The sequence below is a fragment of the Monopterus albus genome, unplaced genomic scaffold (assembly GCF_001952655.1).
Source record: "Monopterus albus unplaced genomic scaffold, M_albus_1.0 scaffold174.1, whole genome shotgun sequence".
Classification (NCBI taxonomy): Eukaryota; Metazoa; Chordata; class Actinopteri; order Synbranchiformes; family Synbranchidae; genus Monopterus; species Monopterus albus.
The window spans coordinates 113,037-133,164 of record NW_018128054.1 but is presented as its reverse complement, the minus strand read 5'-3'; the positions used below and the strand labels follow the sequence as shown (position 1 = coordinate 133,164).

The 20,128-nt window shown below is 40.8% G+C and overlaps 1 protein-coding gene across 1 annotated transcript in view; it reads right to left on the bottom strand.

The window, feature by feature from the left end:
* The window catches only part of LOC109969485 (voltage-dependent T-type calcium channel subunit alpha-1I-like), a 167,129-nt gene that overhangs the window by 62,347 nt on the left and 84,654 nt on the right, over nucleotides 1–20,128 (bottom strand). Inside the window, exons 3-5 of the mRNA XM_020616404.1 lie at nucleotides 13,708–13,819; nucleotides 9,209–9,342; nucleotides 3,205–3,302 (exon numbers count right to left, since the gene is read on the bottom strand). Coding sequence (XP_020472060.1) covers nucleotides 3,205–3,302; nucleotides 9,209–9,342; nucleotides 13,708–13,819 — 344 coding nt within the window. The remainder of the gene's footprint in view (nucleotides 1–3,204; nucleotides 3,303–9,208; nucleotides 9,343–13,707; nucleotides 13,820–20,128) is intronic.

The window sequence follows — 20,128 nt, the reverse complement described above, 5'->3', positions numbered from 1 at the left end:
TGTGTGAAACAAACACATCCTATCACACAAAATAGGCACGTTGTTCAAGAACAGCTGAAGAGCTTCAAAGGTGGAATATGACAAAGACGACCACACACAGAGACGTGTACTAACTACAGTCCACCCCATGAACAAAGAAGAAGTAATCAGGCTACATGAGGTCTCATTCATGATGAGATGATACCTAATTGCAGAAATACAAGCGCGTTCCCTGTCGAATAATGATGACCTCATCCCCTGTGGATGGGCTCGTCCCGCAGTGATGACATAATGAGAGGGGACACCACACTGACACCTGAAAGAGGTGAGCGTGTGTATGTCTCTACTTATCTGACATGTGTGTGTTTGTGTTTTTCTGTGCCACACTGGGACTCACAAATAACAACTCAGCAGTAGGCTAATGTGTCACAAACACAACAGTGCACTTAAACTGTCAAGAGACTGAATGACAGGACAGAAGCTGAGAGCGAGACAGACATGATGATGATGTACAGTAAGTAGACAGATGCAAGCACCTGTAGTTTAGTCACAACACAAACACAAAACCACATAAGCACAAATGCTGGTGCATTAATAACAACAAAGCTCATTAAAGAAGAGCTCCCCATGCCCTAAGTGCTAATCAATACTACAATCCCAAATCAGAAAAAGTTGGGATGGTATGCAAAATCAGATTTAAATCTGAAAACAGTGATGTGTAAATCATCTGTGTCCTGTATTACATTAAAAACACTATGGCGGCACATTATTTGATGTGATACCTCATCAATTTGATTGTTCCAAATAAGCACTGACTTCACTCCTGAACCCTGCAACACATTCCAAAAAAAGTTGGGAGAGTAAAGAATTTACCATGGTGTGATGTTGCCATTTCATTTCACAACACGGTAAAGACGTTTAGGGACTTAGAAAGTAAAAAAAAAAAGTTTAGATTTTTGAAACTACAGTATGAAAATTTATATCAAGAAGAAAGAAGGAAGAATTTTTCTTTAGATGAGTGTGCGCCTGCCTGCTCCTCTGGCTAATTTGACTCGTCAAATGGTATTAAATAGGAAGCTGTAGCGTTGCTGGTGTGTATGTGTCTCTGGTGGCAGCTGGAGGCGAATCTAAATGTGTTTGTTCCCCAGGGTCCTTGTCATTAGGCCACTCTTCCATTAGACCTAATTGGGTGAAGAGAGGGAGAGATGGATGGAGGGAGAGGCAAGGAGAACAAGAATGAGACATGGCCTGAGGGTGTGCCAAATAAAGGGAATGCCAAAAGAAAATAGAAAGGGCAAGAAAATCCACAAATCTGCAAAGAAAATGAAAGCGAACTAGAAGTAATCACCGTGAAAAGAAACAATATGATCACACAAATCCATCTTTTTTGGCCTCTTTTATTTTGTTTCCTGTCTCCCTCTCTCTTCCCTCCTGGTGACTGTACCAGTTTGCCAGCTCCTGCTGTTCCCAGATAAAGATGGATGCCCCCCACTTTGCACCACAGTAGAAACACCTTTACAGCTACATATGTGTACTATTTGCTAAAAAACAGGAGGGTTTTTCTTTTCTTTTCTTCGATTCTCCCATTCGTTTCTATAGTGTTTGTTGTTCTTCTCACTCCTATTCTGTCTAGCACCCCCTTTACCTCACACCAATTTCAAAAAGTCCAGCCCATACACACAGACATAGCCTGGGACTAATATCTGCCATTTTGTTAGAGGGTTACAAATAGAGGTGTGTGAGGGGAGGGAGGGGCTCATGTGTGTCTGTGGGCAAAGCCGGAATAAAAAAAACAAACAAACAACAAAAACACATACATGTCCTCAACTCTAATGGGGGTCAGATAAAGGACAGAATAGGGCTACCACATGCTCATAACACCCAGGATATTGATAACAATGTAAACAATAACACTATGTTACAGACAGCTACTGATGCAAACCTAAATATCTGAAGACTCGTGCTATGATTCATAATCAGGGCTTACACTTAGAGGCACAACCACACACTCACACGGGCAATTTAGAGTCACCAGTCAACCTAAGCTGGATGTCTTTGGACTGGGGGAAGAAGTTGAAGTACCCGGAGAGAACATACAAACTCCACACAGAAAGGCACTGGGTCTACCTGGGCTCAAACCCAGAATCTTCTTGCTGTGAGGAAACAGAACTAACCACTGCACCACCATGCTGCCCATCATTGCCGTTATCCAACTCATCTAACTCTGAAATGAATATATGGCCTATAGATTTTTTTTCATAATTTCATCTGTGTCTCTTTCCATGGTACTGCATCTTAAAAAAACTTGAAATTTACAGTTCACGCTCACTAGAAAAGCTTCTTTTTCCATACAGTATCTGTCCCTAAAGTCCAAACTGAATTAGGCACAGGGTTTTCACACAGTCGGCTCCATCTGCTATGTATTCATGTTATGATTATAAGCGGAAAATACAGTTTTTCTCAGCGAGTTTAAGATAATGAAAAAACTTTCTAAGTTTATATGCTTTGTTTGGCCAAGAGTTCCTGCAGGGAGGAGGAACTTTGGGTTATTTGATAAGGATGCGTCAAAACCATTTCACCTAAATGCATTTATAAAAAAAAATTTAACTGTTTCACCTTTTTTCATTTGTTTTCAACAGAGCATCAATAACAAAATTTAACAAAACAAGAAAAGGATTTCTGACCAAATATCTGAAACTTCATCACCCAGTCAGCATGAGCTGCTAATGCTTGGTTAACTGTGGAAGTGCTAGAACTAGCAACCAGTCTGAACCAATTTTGGTCAGGCTAATTGGTGCTTACAGTGATTAACGCCTACCCGTCAAAACAGCACGAGAAAGAAATCAATAGAGCTACAAAGTTTTGGCCAAGAATGGAGTTTTAGATGAAAGGAATGGGGCTATTGTCACGGCCTGATCGGTGAAGCAGCATTAATGGACGGTTTGCAAATCTAAAGCTGTGACTCAGTGCATGAAGGGACTGTGTGATTAGGCATAAAATGAATGTTTAATGATCACCATGGGCAACAGGTGGCATGCAGAAGCACAAAAAAGCCTGAAATGCAATACATAAATTTTCACACAGATGCATTTGTACTTTATGTGGACTGACAGATGCACATAGGCTCAAAGAGAAACAACAAACACAAAGAAAATAGACTACATATTCATACTGAACACATGATCTGCACTCACAAACACACACAGTAACTTAAAATGATCTTACTTGGCACTCTGTTGATGGCTTTGAGCGGCCGAAGGACCCGCACTGTTCGAATGGCGGACAGGTTGATGTTCTGCAGGTCAAGTGAGTACTCTACCATCCTGCATAAACAGACAGAGAGAAAAATATCATTTGGCCTCTGTATTTACCTGAATGAGCTAGTTCAAAACATGACAAAAAGGGATGACTATGGCACCACCTGGATGAGACGGCACTGCACATGATCCTTCCTCTCCCCTCCCACAGCTGTATGAGCTTCAACAGCATGGGCTGACTGTACTGTGCACAGTAGCGCACACTCAGAGAAAGTCAAGGGAGATACAATGACTAAGCATCAAAAGGGGCTAATATGAAACGAGAGGTGAAGAGGAGTAAAAGAGTGGGAGTAAAAAGGGATTCATCCTATTCTAAGTGTTGCTGCAGGATGTTGTGGCTCTGTCACAGTCTGGCATACCGTATGTTAGCGAGTCATTTCCACAGCATGGCTAAGCTGTTTGTGCCCCCACATCCCAGCTACTTCCACAGGACAATGGCCATGATTTGCCATGTGTACTCTATTTGTGTGTGAAAGCAGCATGTGTGTTTGAATGTGCCACGGGCTTACTAGAACACCATGATCATCAACACAGAGATTGTTCTCAGAGTAGCTTTTTGCCGGGTTTTACAGTTTCAGTGTAATAAACAAGACCATAAATGGCACTGCACAAAACTGATGCCCCCCTGGGCTACAGCAGTGTTGGGACGGCATGATGCCAACAACCACCACTGCAAGCTAATAGCACCCAAAGCACATCCACAGGCTTCGGGAATACAAGACAAGCTCACAGTCTCCCACACAGACAGACTTATGGACAATGTCATTTACAATAATGTGATACTTTATTGATCCCACAGGGAAGCTCTTTCCATTTGCCCTTCACCAGAGCACAGAGACATTAACAAAGTCGCACCGCAGCTCACACTCCAGTGGAATTATCTGCTGTAACAAGAGTCTAAACTGCTGCACAGCTGACAGGCAGTTGTTCTAACCATTTATTCATATAGTGGTGAAATGTTTCAAAAAGACAAATGTGCAGGTATGTGAGGGCGCTAAACAGCACTTTTAGGTGAAATGTTTACTCCTTATGGACTTGTGGAAACAGACCAAATCTCTCTCACAGACTCCCACACTTGAAAGACTGCATCTTTGCAAGGATGTAGAGGCCCGTCAGAGACCAATTGTCTCGTCCCAGTGTAATCGAAAGTGCAGAAACACCACACAGCAGCTTGATGAAAATGTCACAGTAGAGCATAACAGTTGTTTTGGAGCCAGGCTTTTCTGCCCGGGCATAGTGGTGTTATTACAACCTGCGTCAAACACAACAGTATCTGTGGTGGTGCTAATGATTTGAGCTGCTAAGAGACTGAAGAGAAGAGTAAAATGCCAAAAGGGAGTCTCTAAACAATAAAATGTACGTTTCCCTCTTAGTAAGCTCAAAGGCACAAACACTTGATGTTTTTCATGTTGCTTGATTAGGTTACAGTTTAGAGAGATAACACCTACAAAAGCTGCTAGAGTTGCACGGATTGGCACAAGATACAGCTTTGTTAGTGAAGCAGTTGCATCTGAGGAGAGTGCAGCAAATAAAGTGGAGGAGAGATCACAGATGTGCCTGCAGGTGTGTGGGTCTTTAGACGCATCTGCTCTGTTTATATGTGTGTGCACACTTTGTATATGTGTGCGTATGTGTGTGTGCTTTGTAGAAGTGTCTCAATCAGGGCACATTAGTCAGAACAAAGTGTTTGGGGTGGGGGGCGCGTAGTCAGTGGACTGCTGCAGGCATCCTTTTTATGATTGTTCTCTGGTTTTCACATTCCTTTTTTTGCTTGTGACACCTCCATCTTATTCCTGCTTTTATGTGTGTGTGTGTGTGTGTGTGTGTGTGTGTGTGTGTGCATTCATACAGTAGCATATCAATATAAAATGTAGAGCTTTGGGGGAAACTTAGGGTAGACCTGGTGAAAAGAGTTCAGAAGCACCTCAAACATAAGAGACAAGGAAAAGGAGTCTCACTGTAGTGACTTACAGTGACTGTCAAACTGACAATATACCCTCATCACAGCTAATACTGAAGTTGAGGTTTTGGGTGTTTGCAACTCATTTATATCAAAAAACAGCATCCTTGAGTTTGACAGTTTAAAAAGAAAGATGCTCATCTGTGGGGCTCTCCTATTAAAGGAACAAAAATCGTGAACTACAGCTGCAGTGTTGTTATGGTTTACCCTTTTTAAGTATATGACTACATCTGAACAAACTGTAATCAGGTCTTTGTATCTTCACATATGCTGTATATCTGAAGATGTGCCAGGTGTGTCTACCAGTTTGAGTAAAGATGCAGCGCTTTAACATTCCTGATACATAAAAACATCAGTCAGTCTGGTGAAGTCTTTTATCGTCTGGAACATTTTTTCCATCTATATTAGACATACATCACCATTCAGAAGTGTGGAGTCACCTCCATTTCTTTGGTTTTTATTTTGACATTTAAGCAGTTCAAGTCCAGTCTATAACCATGAATGACTGAACCTTGAAGTGTATGAAACTTTCAGGGATGGAGTAACAGGCTGCTTTCATCTTTTCTGTAGCAGTGGAAATAAATCAGTCCATGAAAACCAATGCAAACTATTTCTACATGTGTCCTGACTTTTGTTGATTATTTAAAACTACAAATTCTATCTGTACGAAGGCAGCAAATAAGGCAATTAATAAAGGAAGGAAGTCATAGCCTTTCAGGTTTCATCCTAAAGCAGAATAATACGCCAAAAACACCTCCAGGCTATGTAGAAGAACAGAATGAGATGGTAGGCACAGTGTCCAGACTTGAAAACAAAGCAACATACAAGTGCAACATATCTGTGGGAACTTCTGCAAAGGTGCCAACTACCTGAACATTATTTGATTTCAACTGTAGAAAGAATGATACAGGCATGTTTGGCTATTGAATGAAAACAGTAACAAATATAAAAGTAGAGGTGACCCAAACTTTTGATTGTGTATGTTAGAACAAATATACAAAAAAAAATATAAAGATGCAAGACTGACTTTCTGGTGAACGGGTCATCCTTCATGCCAGTATGAAGGATCTCACAAGGAGATATTCAACATTTTTACTGGAGATATCAGAAAAGACAGGAAAAGTAAGTCTTGGTGCAGTGGATTCAACTAAAATAAAATATACAGTGTATAAAATAAAATAGACTCCACAAGGCACTTTATGTGTAGCAGGGTTATGGAGCATAAAACCCCCTTCAGAGCCTGTCTGGACAATAGACTGGTCTGTGTGTGGTCTGAAGAGGGAAGATGTTCATCCGAGCATGTGAAAAACAAAGAAACAGAGAGGAGGGAGGGAGGAAGGGTGAGAGTGTGAGGCGTTGCCTCTGGGTCACAGACAAGGAGTTCATAGCAGACTGTCGGCTGTGATTTGGCCCGGCACGGCTGGCACTGCCCTCTGCAATTAGCCTAGACGCTAATCTGATGGGTGCTGTCAAGAGGAAAACAAAGATCAAGGCATACATGCAAAAGCATATACAAACACAGACACACATGCGCACAAATTAAACAAACTCATAAGACATAAGCTGACAGACTGTAATCTGTGTGGGTAATTCTGTGCTGCAAATACACACAGTCACATACACAAGCTAGACTTCCACTGGGGATAAACTGATTCAGCTCAAATGAAGATAAATGTCTCCACCGACCCTGTAAGGCTGCTGCTCTACCTTTTTTTGTCTGATATAATATTTGACCCTCTCCCTATACATCTCCTCTCTGTCTCTCGCTCTCTCTCTCTCTCACACACACGCATGCACAAACCTGCTTTATCACCCATGTCTGAGCCTCTTATTTCGCTTCATTCACAGCAGGTGTTTGAGCAGGTGTGTTTGTTTTTGTTTTGTGTTCATGCATCCATCTAGTGTGTGTCTGTTTCTTGTGGTTAACAGCATGTGCAATGAATACTTCACAAGAACAAGTTCAACTTGCACAACACAATATATAATCATGGCTGCGTATGTTCTTGTGGGCAGGTGTTACTAATATTTCAGCAGTAGGTGTCTCTCGGAAACTCGTTTTTGAATTCCCAGTTTTGTCTTTTGTTCTTTCATTTCGTTCTTATTTTTCCTGTCTGCCTACCAAACAATTTTACTTCCAATTGAAGTGTCAGCGCAAGACCAAAGCACCACAACAACATTTGTGACATCTGCTCCCTGGAGTCAGCTGTTAAGCTATATTCTGGTGTTTATGAACATGGAAAGATTTCAAAAATTACATCACATTTTTCATCTTTGCCCTGGTGAATATCTCATACTGTAGTATACTGCAGCACACCCAGTCTTCTGTTATACTGTAGCCTCTGTCGCAGTGTGCCAGAGACTGCTGCCTTGTGGTTTCATTGTCAGAGGACACCAGACACATGCTCTATTCACTGTTACAGTGTTGCATGTACAATGAGTCTACTGGTAAAATGTCTGCTTCATGAGATTGCTCCTTTACTCCATTTTGACTGTAACCTTGTCATGCAAATTATTTATTGTGCAAAAATATCGTTACAGTACAATTCAGAATCATTTTAATACTGTTTCAAGTATGATTATTATCTAATAAACAATTACATGAAGACCTGTACTGTATGGATGTTACTGACAAATTAGCGGATGAAGAATGGATGTGAAAGATGTTTTGCTCACATGTTAAAAGTAATGTTCATTTCAGAAGCAATTTTTTAATTTCTCTTTTCATTCTAATGGCAATGAATATATTAAATGCATTGACAACATAAAAAAACAAATCTGACATCTGTGGCAGCAGCAGGGCTGAAATAAGCCTGAGCGGTAATTGTACTCAGCCAAATCAGAACTACTGGGTGCCTTAGCTGCCTGTCAACCTAATTTCTGACTTGCAGGCACTCTGATCTTGCACTTATTGCATGAGCCAAGAGTCTCCTACAAGGTAACCCAGCCAGATGTGTCACCGCTCAGTTTTTATAGCTAAAGCTAGCAAGCTATGGCAGAGAAGGTACCCACAGCAGTTTTCAGTCACAAACGGAAACTGTTTTTTGAGAGTTACAACTATAAAGAAGATAGATGATGCAAGAAGTAAAACCAGAATTAACATTGGTGTGGCATTTGAATGATGGCGACAACTGAGAGAACAAACAGGGCTGAAAAGTGATGCCAAGGTGGCCGGGTCATACCCTAACCGGAAGGCTGGCAGTCTGACTCCCAGCTTCTCCAGTCCAGTGTCTTTGAGCAAGACACTGAATCCCAAACTGTTCCCGGTTCTTTCAACGGTGTGTGCACTTTGGAGTGCAAATGGGAGAATGGGCATTGTGAAAGCAATCTGGGTGTGATGCAATGCACAGAAGAGTGCTGTACAAATATAATACCATTTACCATTTTGGAGAGAAGTCAGAATCAAAGAGTTGGATTTCTTTCATTGTCTACTTTCAAAATCAAGCTTCCTCTCACTGGTTTTTCCAGGAACGCCAACTTTACCTTTAAGATTTTTACTTCTAGTCAAGTGGTCACACTGATGGATTAGAAAAAAACCATGAGTTGTAAGCATGAAGACACATGGATTGAAAGGTTATTCATTAGACAGTTTTAGTAGTCTGTCATCCTGTATCATCAGTGTTACTACACATACACAACAGCACTTGGTGGCTGTATTAATCTTTTTAGGGCTTAGCTACATATAGTTATACTGTAAACAGTAGTCAAAGCTCATTGAGGCCAGGGAAACAAGTCCTGTCATTATGTTTCACATTTGCTAAAACCTCATTTTAGATTTAAAGTACAATGAACTAACTCAGTCACCAGTTACAACATCAGTGTTTATGACAGCATACTACTGTCTATTATATCTTGATTTCAAGAGATAAAGAATGAACCTTCCCCATATCAATCTTCCCTAAACAACATCACATACAAACCTAGACTTAATACTGACATAATAATAGTTGCATACCCAGCCATGACAATAAAGAAGTCCAGCCTGTTCCACGTGTCTCCCAGGTAACAGCGATGACCAAAGATCCCAAGAGCCACCATCTTTACCACCATCTCCAATGCAAAGAAGATGTAGATGAATGCATCGAAAGCCTACGAGAATACAGAGGGAGATGAAGTTAGTAAAAGGAGGAAAAAGATGCATTTCATACATTTTTTTCCTCATGTTTATTAAACTAGTAAGCTCAGTCTGTGGTCAGAGCTCCGTCTTCAGCCCACCTTCTTAGTGCCATCCATGATAAGAACAAACTGTCCAGAGTTTTTGAAAATCCACCTTGTTGTTAGCAAATTTTTAGAAAAAGAAAACAAAAAAAACTATGAAAAGCAATTTTTTTGCTGATCTGTATTTATTCAAATACTTCAAAACAATGCAGAATTTTTTATTTTCCACCTTTCAAAGGCAAATTTAACAGTGAGTTTGGCGAGTTCGCACTTCCCAGCAGACTCACCCCAAAACTCCACAAAACCACAATAGTTATTTTTCATCCAAGTGGCTTTTCAGACACCACAGATTATAATCTAAAAACACACCAACAGAAGAATATAGGACCTTCTGAAACGTTAACTCTCCAGTAGTGACAGCACTGGTGGCTTTTGTTTGAGCCAAGACTGTTGTTAACATTTCTATGGCTTAAAAAGAGCTACATGTCTACACTTGTAGTAATACAAAACCACACAAATCATATGGTTCTCGATGTGAAGCAACCCACGCTGCAATACTTGAATCACAACAGAAGGAATAGCTCTGCCATGTCTTGCATTATTATGCTCAGATCACTTGCTAAACACCCCGTTGTATTTTTGCAACAAAACTCCTTCCCAGTGCTTTGCCCCAGGCTGTGTGACTGTGAATGCTACCTTATTACACACAGTCTAATTTGAGCCTTAATTTGTAATTTGGTAATTTGGCCTTTTCATGAAGGATTTTTTTTGTTCCAACCTGTGTGACTTTAATGCACAAGCACATACAAAGTGCTACACTCTTCCAAACAGGATGATAGTTTGTTGCTACTGTTTAACCTCATGGTTATATCATCTTGAAACTTTAGATTTGTTGACCCAAAAGGCAAGAATGTTCACCATCTAAACTGCCTCTCATGCGCAGGGCGGCTGAAGCCTGTTAACAGCAAACTATAAAACAAACAAACCAATATGCTCAAATATAATAATACATGTCAAAGCAAATATAAATGCTGTCCTAACATGGGTAAAACAAAGACTTTCATGGATCACAAGGGGTTTCTAGCTGAATGCTGCTCTAGGCTGCTAAAGTGCAGTACGTTTGTGTATGCAACAAATCAGGCAGCACAAACCAGTGTGTGTGTCACTGCAGTGGGAAAAAAACAATCTTCCACAAAGCACTTTAAGGTTACTACGCTTCTGGTTTCCGGCAAAAGCTAAATGACAAATTAGAGCCTCCAAATAACCCACAGCAGGCTATAAAACACTGATATGTGGTACATTTGGACAAGTGGGAGAAAAACCCTTAAATTGGAGAAGAGAGAATGTGTTCAGTCAGCCCTGATGGACAACTGGAAAATGATGTTTGTAGCCCTTTAGCTGACTTGTAGCTATAGACCACACTGAATGAGATAAACGGTATATGAAATTTAGTGAATTTATTCATATTGCAGCACTACTGGGTGTAGTTCTGTCTGAGACAGTAATTTTAACTGTCAAGAGACGAGATCTACGAGGATCTGTCTCTTGTTTTACAAGTGTAAACATGATCTGTTCTATTTTTTATTCATTGGGACCAAAGTCTCTAGGAGCAGGTGGTGCAAAGCTGGGCACTTGTGAGTTGTGTAAATGTATACATCTGTGCTTTTTAGCTTTTATGGGAGCATGGCTTTGTGTGTATATATAAGCCCATAACTGTGTCATAATGCATTTGAATCCAGCATATGTGATCTCTCCCTGCTTATTCATTCACACACAAAACCTAACAGCAGCGTCACCTCAAACATAGATGGCATACAGAGCTGGCAGCATGCAGTGGGATAAGATGAGAAGATCAGTTTCACATGCTGTTAAAATGATGTTTTGATAAATAATGCAGCCTGCACGCTTCACATGTAATCCGACATTGGCCGCATCAGTTGGATCCCTGTCGCGCTCTGCTCTGAGTGAAAGGGGAATGAATTCATCATAGTTATTTGTCACCAGCACCAGCTTCCTCTTCAGTCAGCCTATCAAGTTTCATCTTCAACATGATTTGTAAAGAGATCGAGCCTGCCTTGTGATGGGCCTATTCATGATTTGAAATAGGAGCTGGTGTGGAAGCTACTTCGTATGCTGGCATTGTGCCGCTTATTTGGCAGGAGCAGGGGACGTGGTAAGAAGGTCATCAGGATTGTAATGGCACCACTTAAAATAAAATGTGTGTGTCCCACTCTACTTGTGGATTGAGTGACTGATGAGGACAAATTTCACTCTCAAAGACAAATACCGCACGATGGGAAGAGGAATACCTGACAGTCACTCTACAAAGTGTATGAGAGTTTTCTGAAAATGTGAAGCTCTATTAAAGATGAACAGGTGCTGAGTTGAAGGTATAATGAGTCCTGTCCCATCCGAAATCCATTTGAGGCAGATAAACAACTTTCAATTTGTGAAAAATCACCATGCAAATACAGACAGGACTTGAATCTGGCTACCTGGAGAGGATCTCTATCTCCTTGGGTACAATTTTCATCCTCATTTACAGCATCTGGCTGTGAGTTTGTTGTTCTTATGCTCAAAAATATCATTAAAGCAATTAAATGTATATTTCACTTTCCTTTTTAAGTAGCTTTAGCTGCTTCTCCAATTCACTTAAATCAAATTGGTTGCATACTGGAAGGAGTAAGAATGAAGAAACCAACTGTTCACAAGATGTCATGTGTTGATATGTGACTACAGACGATGTTAAAGGGTCTGGTTACCCAAATTACACTTACCCTACTGATATCTGCCTCTATAACAAATGTATGTTCCAAAAGCACTGAAAAAACTTGACCCAGTTCAGATAATCAACAGCTTCATAGGGACTATTTGGCAGCACAAATCTCAGAGAGGTGAACTAACTGTTTAGCTTTGACATCTTTTTAGTGGAGGTGTTAGTTCTGACAAGGCTATGTATTGACTGGGCTAATTTGAAATGTAACGATCAATTATAGCCCCATGTTATATATATTCTGCTGAATTAAGTTTAATTGAATTTTAGGTATCGATCACGTTGGACCACATGCCCCCAGAGTCCCCTGTCCCACACCCCTCACTGAGGCCTTTAGTTATGCCTCATTATAAATAATAATTTGCATGAGCCAAAAAATATCTGAACTGATCCTAGCTGTGTCCACCCCCCCCAAGGAGGGGGGTGGGTGTACTGTATTCAACAGAGGTCCAGAGAAGCGTGTGAGGGTCACTAAATACCTAAGCCCTGTCAGCGAAAGCCCCCTTGTTACCATTAGCAACCAATAGAGCAGGACCCTTCACTTTAGCTTTGGAGAAAATATGCTTGTTAGAGAGACCTAAGATGAAAGAAGAGAGAGAGAGAGAGTGTTTAAGATGGGAGAGTGAGAACCTAAGGAGGAGTAAAGATATGTACTGGAAGAACAAGTAGGAAGAGGGCAAGAGACAGTGAAGCAGGAACATGTGGCACAAAACAGCTGTGAATATGTTTTATACTCAGTAAAGAGAAAATCTGATGAGGCTTTTTTTACATTATGATCCACCTGAATGTGCTGTAGACAAGTGAGATATGGCAGTGTAACCGATCAGGACAGCAACAGCATGCAGGACAAACTAACAGCAGAAACCTCACATGACGGCTACTGTAAGAAGATTTTTAATATCAATGGGCATTAAAATTGCTTAAAAAGTATGCAAAGCAGAATTAAGCCAGTCTTGTCACACCTGAATTGAGCCTGCCAAATTTACTTCAACGAAAAGCAATTATAACCCTCAAGCTTACATATGGAGTCTTCATCCTGTCTGCAAAGGTTAGAACTCATCTCATGGCGTCAGCTGTACATACAGTAAAGTACAGAATAAGTGTCTGAGGCAGCTGTGGTCTAGAAACAAGGAAATGATAAGCCAGTTCTAAAATTTCTGACAGATCTAAAGCCTTATCAAGAGGGTAAAGTGATTCAACAATAAACTGCAGTACATTCAGATTGAAGGCCTGTGGGTAAATTGTCGCTGACTGCAGCATGCAACCGCTGTTGGCACTTGTCTCCATAAGACTGTATTAAAACAAACCAAGTCCCAATTTCCTGTTCAGAGAGCAGGAGAAAATATAAATCAACCAGGAGGGAAATGCTGGAGCTGCAGTGTCAGAGCTTGAGGAACAGTGACAAGAAGAGTGGTGAGTTGCTCTGAGCTTATGTCAAACAACTGACTGTTTTGTTCTATCTCTTCATCAGCGCACTGACGTGTTGTTGTTACACACACACACACAGACACACACCGCCTTACCTGCAGTATCTGGCAGCGGTCCGAGGTGCAGTCAATGTTCTCACAGGGTTGGTACATGCCCAGTGTCACACAGTTGAGCAGGATGACCATGATGCTAATCCTTTCAAACCACGTATCAACAGGACTGGGGTTAAGGAGCATAGCAGCAGAGGAGAAATGTACAGTCATACACACACTGTATATGAGTCAAATAGCTCTATAAAGGTAAAATAAAAGGAGGGTAAAACCTACATTACTTCAGCTATACGCTATCGTGGACCCCTGGGGTCCATAATGAATCAATCTATCTGTAATAAAACACAATCTGCATGGTTTCTATTATAAATCAATGCCTGGAATAAAGCGGAACATCAAAACCAATGTGTTTAAATTAGCAGCAGATGGAAAATTTTAATTTTGTGTACTCATCCGATCATTACTGATACTACAATATCAGTCAGTTTTAATGCTGTTTTCAAACATTACTCATGTAAACAACTTTAAACAGCATTGGAAAAGCTTTTAAAAATAGTAGCTGTGTAGTGTCCCTTTAAATGATACATCAGTCCTTTTATAGCAGGTTTTAATCCCAGGTTTTGAATTTAGTTAGATAAGTTTGAACATGTGCCTCCATCACCTGACGGCTGAACTGGCTCCGTCTCAATTTCTGTCTCTTCTCCTCCCTGAACCCTGAATCTGTTTGCATTTCTTCTAGATGGTCACATTAGATGAAAGAGTTGTTCCACTATAGAACAGCCACAGGGTTTTGTTACAACTTGGAAAATAATTTTTGCATATTGAATTGCCACAAATTAACGAAGAAAAAGAAACAAATTGTTTTTATAACGCTGTTGTTGTAATGTTGTCACTATTCAATATATCAGTATCAGTATAGAAACAGATTTATGTCACAAACTTTAGTATGGACAGACTGCACATGGTGCACCGCACAGCTCAGGCCTTCTTTAGGTGTTATTATTATTATTATTTGTCATTTCGATGCTGTATGAAAACAAATCCAGATGGTAGATTGATATTATACACACAGTAATGGAGGGTATGTATGTGTAGTTACTGCCATGTGGTTTAAATGTCTTTTACAGCATTTAACTTCCTTCATATATCTTAATCTGTCAGCTTGTTCTTTTAGTTCCACACTCTGTCCTCTTAAGTCTTTTTGGAGCCAATTCCAGCTGACACTGGGTGAGAGGTGGGGTACACCCTGGACAGGTCGCCAGTCCATCACAAGCCTGACACTTACAACCACATACACTCTTACAGGCAATTTAGAGTCACCGATCAACCTAAGCTGCATGTCTTAGGGACTGTGGGAGGAAGCCGGAGTACCCAGACACAACCCACACAGGCACAGGGAGAACATGCAAACTCCACACAGAAATGCACTGGGTCAGCCGGGCTCGAACCTTCTTACTGTGAGGCAACAGAGCTAATCACTGTACCACCATGCTGCCTGCTTACTTTAAATAATAAGTTTAAAGTCTTGATTTTTTACACAATAGCTAAAAATATTAATACATACAACCCATTACCAACTCTACATAGGTTTGAAGGGATTCCATGCAGTTCAAAGATCTTATTAAAAAAAAACTTAAGTGCTTTTTTAAGGAAATCTGGACTGCAGATGGCTCTAACCCCTCCCCACCACACACACACACACACACACACACACACACACACACACACATACTCCCACCCTCCACGCCAGGATTATGTGGCTAGAAACAGCCTTATTATTCATACACTGCTCTCTGGTGTAACACACTGAAATAGGGGAAATGATCAAAATGATGTGTGGAAAGAAATATTTTTATTAGCCTGCATCTCTGTACTTTCTCTTTCCTTTTTGTAACTTCTCAATATCATGCAGATTTTTGCAGTTGCTTCCTGTTCCCCTTTCTCCTTCTATCTTTGCTTTTCATTCATTCCCACGTGTGACAGAGCAAATGAGAGACAATTTTGCCCTTCCAGCAAAAACAAACGCCAACACTTTCAGACACATTATACCTCAACCGGCAATGAAAAATCAATCAGGCCTGCATGCGTATAAGTGTGTGTGCATGCGTGAGAGTGTGTATAGCACTCCCACAGTGCAAGTAAAGAACCTGCCCTGAGGTTCTGTGTTAGCAAAGCAAAAGCCAGGAACAGAGGTGTGGTATGAACCTGCTGAGAAAAAGGAGTGACAGACAATCTGAGAGGAGGAAGTAAAGCAACGGCATGCCCTCCACATTCAATCATTACAAACAGAACACCATGGATGCCTCAGTTAACAGCATCAGCAGCGTCTGCACTAACATCTGAAGTAAACCGGCATCTATGAGCTCTGCTTTGTCATTCTGGCCTCAAACCTTCTCCTCAGGGAGCTGAAGCAGCAGGCGACTGGTTCACACCCTGCTGATTCCCGTGCCAGCTGACGGCTGGTCATGTCACCCCCTAATCATGTTCCTAAGCGAGGCTGACACCAACGATGCGCGCTGTTATTAAGCTTCAGAATTTAATTTGATTGTTCATTTAAAGCTGTATTTATCCTAAAAATGAGGAGACCATCCTTGACTAAGAGTCTCAGCTAGCATCTGTTGGTCTCTGTCTTTCTCTCTCCTTAACATCACGTCTCTCCCTCTTCGCTAACTCCACAATGTCTAATCTTCTTAGGATGTGGATAGGCTCTCCTCTCTGTCTTTACTCTCTTTTCATCTCTTGCCTGTTCTTCTTTACTATGTCTCTAACTATTTTTACGCCTCTCCCTCTGCATCACTATACATTTCATCAGACATTTGTCCTCCGCTTTCATCCTTTTTCCCCATTTGGGGCTTTCAAACCTCATCAACCTTTCTGCCTCCCCTTTTCACAAAACATTTGGGGATGTTCACTTTAGGTCGCTGATTCTCTATTCATCCCCTAATCTGCTGTTGTGACACATTCGTGTAGCAAAAAAGCAAATTCAAGGACCAATCTGACCCAATTTTCCACATCTTTAGTAGGAAATTATCTTTAGAAAAAAATAGATAATTCTAATCATCAAAATGTGAAAACAGAGGACGCACTGCAGAAACCAATTTATTACCTGAGTGCATTTTTTATTTATTTTGACCTTATGAAAATTCTGTTTTTCCTGCAGCATCAGAACATTTTACAGGAGCAGTCTTAAGTTGATTTTAATCATACGTTGCTAAATATTTAACCTGTTTAATTCAATATGTTTACCTGTTTTCCCTCTTTTACTTATAGGCTCAGGACAAACAGTACTTCTTACATGTGTCAGGCAGCTCTGCATGTTTTGAACAATTTTAAATCTTTGTTGCCCACATGCCAAAAGATTCACCACTGACATCACTGTACGAGTGGATACAGAAAGTGTCCATGCATATAAGGTATTACTGTACAGTGTATATTATAAGATATTATTGTATAGCATAATTCTTTGTATACAGTAGGTTAATTGTAAATATGCTGTAACAGCCAGCTATAAATTGTGCAATTGGCATGTTTAGTACCTGCCAGTTAAGTACCGACTGTTAGTCAATTAAGCATAGACTTTTATTGTCCTTTCAATTTCTGTTTGTATTCATTTATTTTTCTGACTCATGTAATGATGACTGGTCTATTTAGAAAAGAACTTGTGTACATGACGAGGCCTTTTCTTCTTATTTGTGTGAACAATTTAAGAACTAAAGTCTATTTCTGTATTATTCTTTTCACAAATGTAAAATAGTGTATGTGTGATTCAGTGTGTGTGTGTGTGTGTGTTTGGGTGGGTGGTGGGTGTGAGAGCAGTGAGGAATTTTATGTAATCTATGAAAAATGTAGGAATGCACCAGATCAACAGCTGCATACTGTGTGTGTGTGTGTGTGTGTGTGTGTGTGTGTGTGTGTGTGTTAGCGACAGGATGACTCATGACTGAATGAGATTTCTGTAATTTACAATGAGCCAATGAGGCTTTTAGACCGAGCTCCTCTCTTTAGTGTGTGTGTGTATGTGTGTGTGTGTGTGTTCCTGTGAAAACCCTCAGGATCAGTCTCATTCAGAGTGAATCAAAATGACATTCTGCTTCTGACTGGAGCACCGAAGCCTGTGCCTGCCTCTTCTCCCAGTGAGAACACACCATGATAGGTCACACACACTGTTACACACATGCACACACTCATGTACATGGAGTCTCAGTAAACCAGTATGTGCATCATTCCCACCCTTAACAAAACATACACAAGCACAGACAGCTCGCAGAGACCTATCCTCCTCCACCACCATGTTTGTGACAACCACGGTCCCATATCATCGCTGTCGGGCAGAAAACACTTCCAACTGTCCATTTTTTGTCTTTTATGTCATCCTTTATGTCTGCCTGTGGGTTTTACAAACATTTAACCAATGAAAAGCATAAGATGGGCTTGTGACTAACTCTTGTAACTCCATTGGAACCTGAAAGTGTCGCCAAAACCTCATATGAGCTTGATTTGGGTAAATGTTAATAATATAATGAGACACAAACAAGTAAGTGACCATATATAAAGACACAATACCAACTTTGACAATGTGATGTTGATTTTAGATACACAGAGTTTCTTCATTTCCTGAGAAGCAGCTGTTTTAGAGATACAAGGTTTCTGCCTACAACGACAATATAATTGGGTGGGCTTTCAAAATCATCGTTTTCCAAATGTCCGTAGCTGCAGTATGTGTTGTCAGCCACTGTGTGTGACACAGCGGGGAAGGTCCCAGCTGCTGGTGGAAGGATCTGTCGATATGACTCAGTGATGTCCAGGTCAACCAGTGTTCAAGCTGATACACAGTGTGTCTGCCCACTGTCCTTGGGATCACACACTTTTGTTTGGCCTCTAACTGCTTCTCTTTCCTGTCCATGATGAAGTAATGAGGCTCACTGCCAGAGATCTCCCCACCAACCTCACTCTGCTTTCATCTCTCTTTTTACCCCACTTAATTTCCTACTACCTTTGGGGAAATTGATCAATGAGTCTTATCTCTGTGTTTGTCTGGGTAGACTGTATATAGGTTTTCTCTGTCTCACCCTCTGGCTGCTTGGCCTCATTTATTCTTGCCTACTGGTCCACAAGTCTTTTCTCTTCATACCTCTATAATGTCTTGTTTTTGTGTATCCTGCTGATTCCTTACTGTGCCTGACCTCTACACAGAATTTCACCTTTTCAGCAAGTATGAGTACTAAAGCATTTTACTGACAAATAAGAAACTACAACTGGGCTACTCCTCACTATCTTTGCATTTGCAGGCACTTAGAGTAAGCCTTTAATAATAACAAGCTATATGCCAGAGAGTTCATAATGTTCTCAACATAACAGAGGCCCAGAAGCTCTACAGCCAAGGGAGCATACGGCACAGTGGCGCACCACAAGTAAAAGACTCAAGCACAATGTGGTATATGCTCCGTAAGTGATGTAATGCTTGTCTCAGCAAATGTAACATTCACTTTGCCAGGCCCAGAAAAAGTCAGCTCATGAGGACACGCTCTTGCTGCTGTACACACTTTCTGCCCCTCCCATTCAAAACACTATTTGAGATTTGAGGGATTATATTTTTGCATATTCCACCCGTGACAAAATCTGTCTTTGCTCAATAACAATGTTGTCAGTCTTTCTAAGGCCTTCTTCAAAATGTAAGAGGTTTTTGAAAAGTATGTGTCAGTGCTTTAAAAAGAATTGCGTCTCAAATGTTCAAGAACCACAGATTTGCCTTCAAATGCCATGGAAATAAATAAATAAATAAATCAGATGATAAAAAAAATCCTGCTTTATAACTTGAATATTATTTAGTGGAGATGATCAGGATTCAGTGCAGAGTGCGTGGCGTGATGTTAATATCTCCTCACTGTCTGTACTGCAGGAGAAACACACTCTGCTACAGTTGCTATAGTATAATGGGCAAAATGTAAAATCAAGGCGATGTGAAATGCCTGGGTTTGTTGGGTGTGCATGAACATTTTTACACAATTTACCATCTCTATTTGCTATGATAAGGGATGAACAGAAGGTAGACACCTAAAATAGACTTAAAGACAACATTGAACACTGCTCTGCCTTTTAATTAAAGCATTCACTCTGGTGTAATTTAATGACCGAAGATGACAGCCATACTACGCTGAGGTCTGTCGCAAAGCATGTAAGGATGTTCGCTTCAGATAGTATAGCACATCAGACAAGATAAGGTTTTTGCAGGATAAAGTTGGTTTGTCCTGCCCCTCCTTGAACCGCCACCTTATTGTGGTGGAGGGGTTTGAGTACCCGAGTGATCCTAGGAGCTATGTTGTTGGGGGCTATATGTCCCTGGTAGGGTCTCCCAAGGCAAACAGGTCCTGGGTGACAGGTCAGACTAAGAGCAGTTCAAAAGCCCTTTATGAATAGATTAAAATCAAGGACCGTGACGTCGCCCGGCATGGCGCAGCCAGGGCCC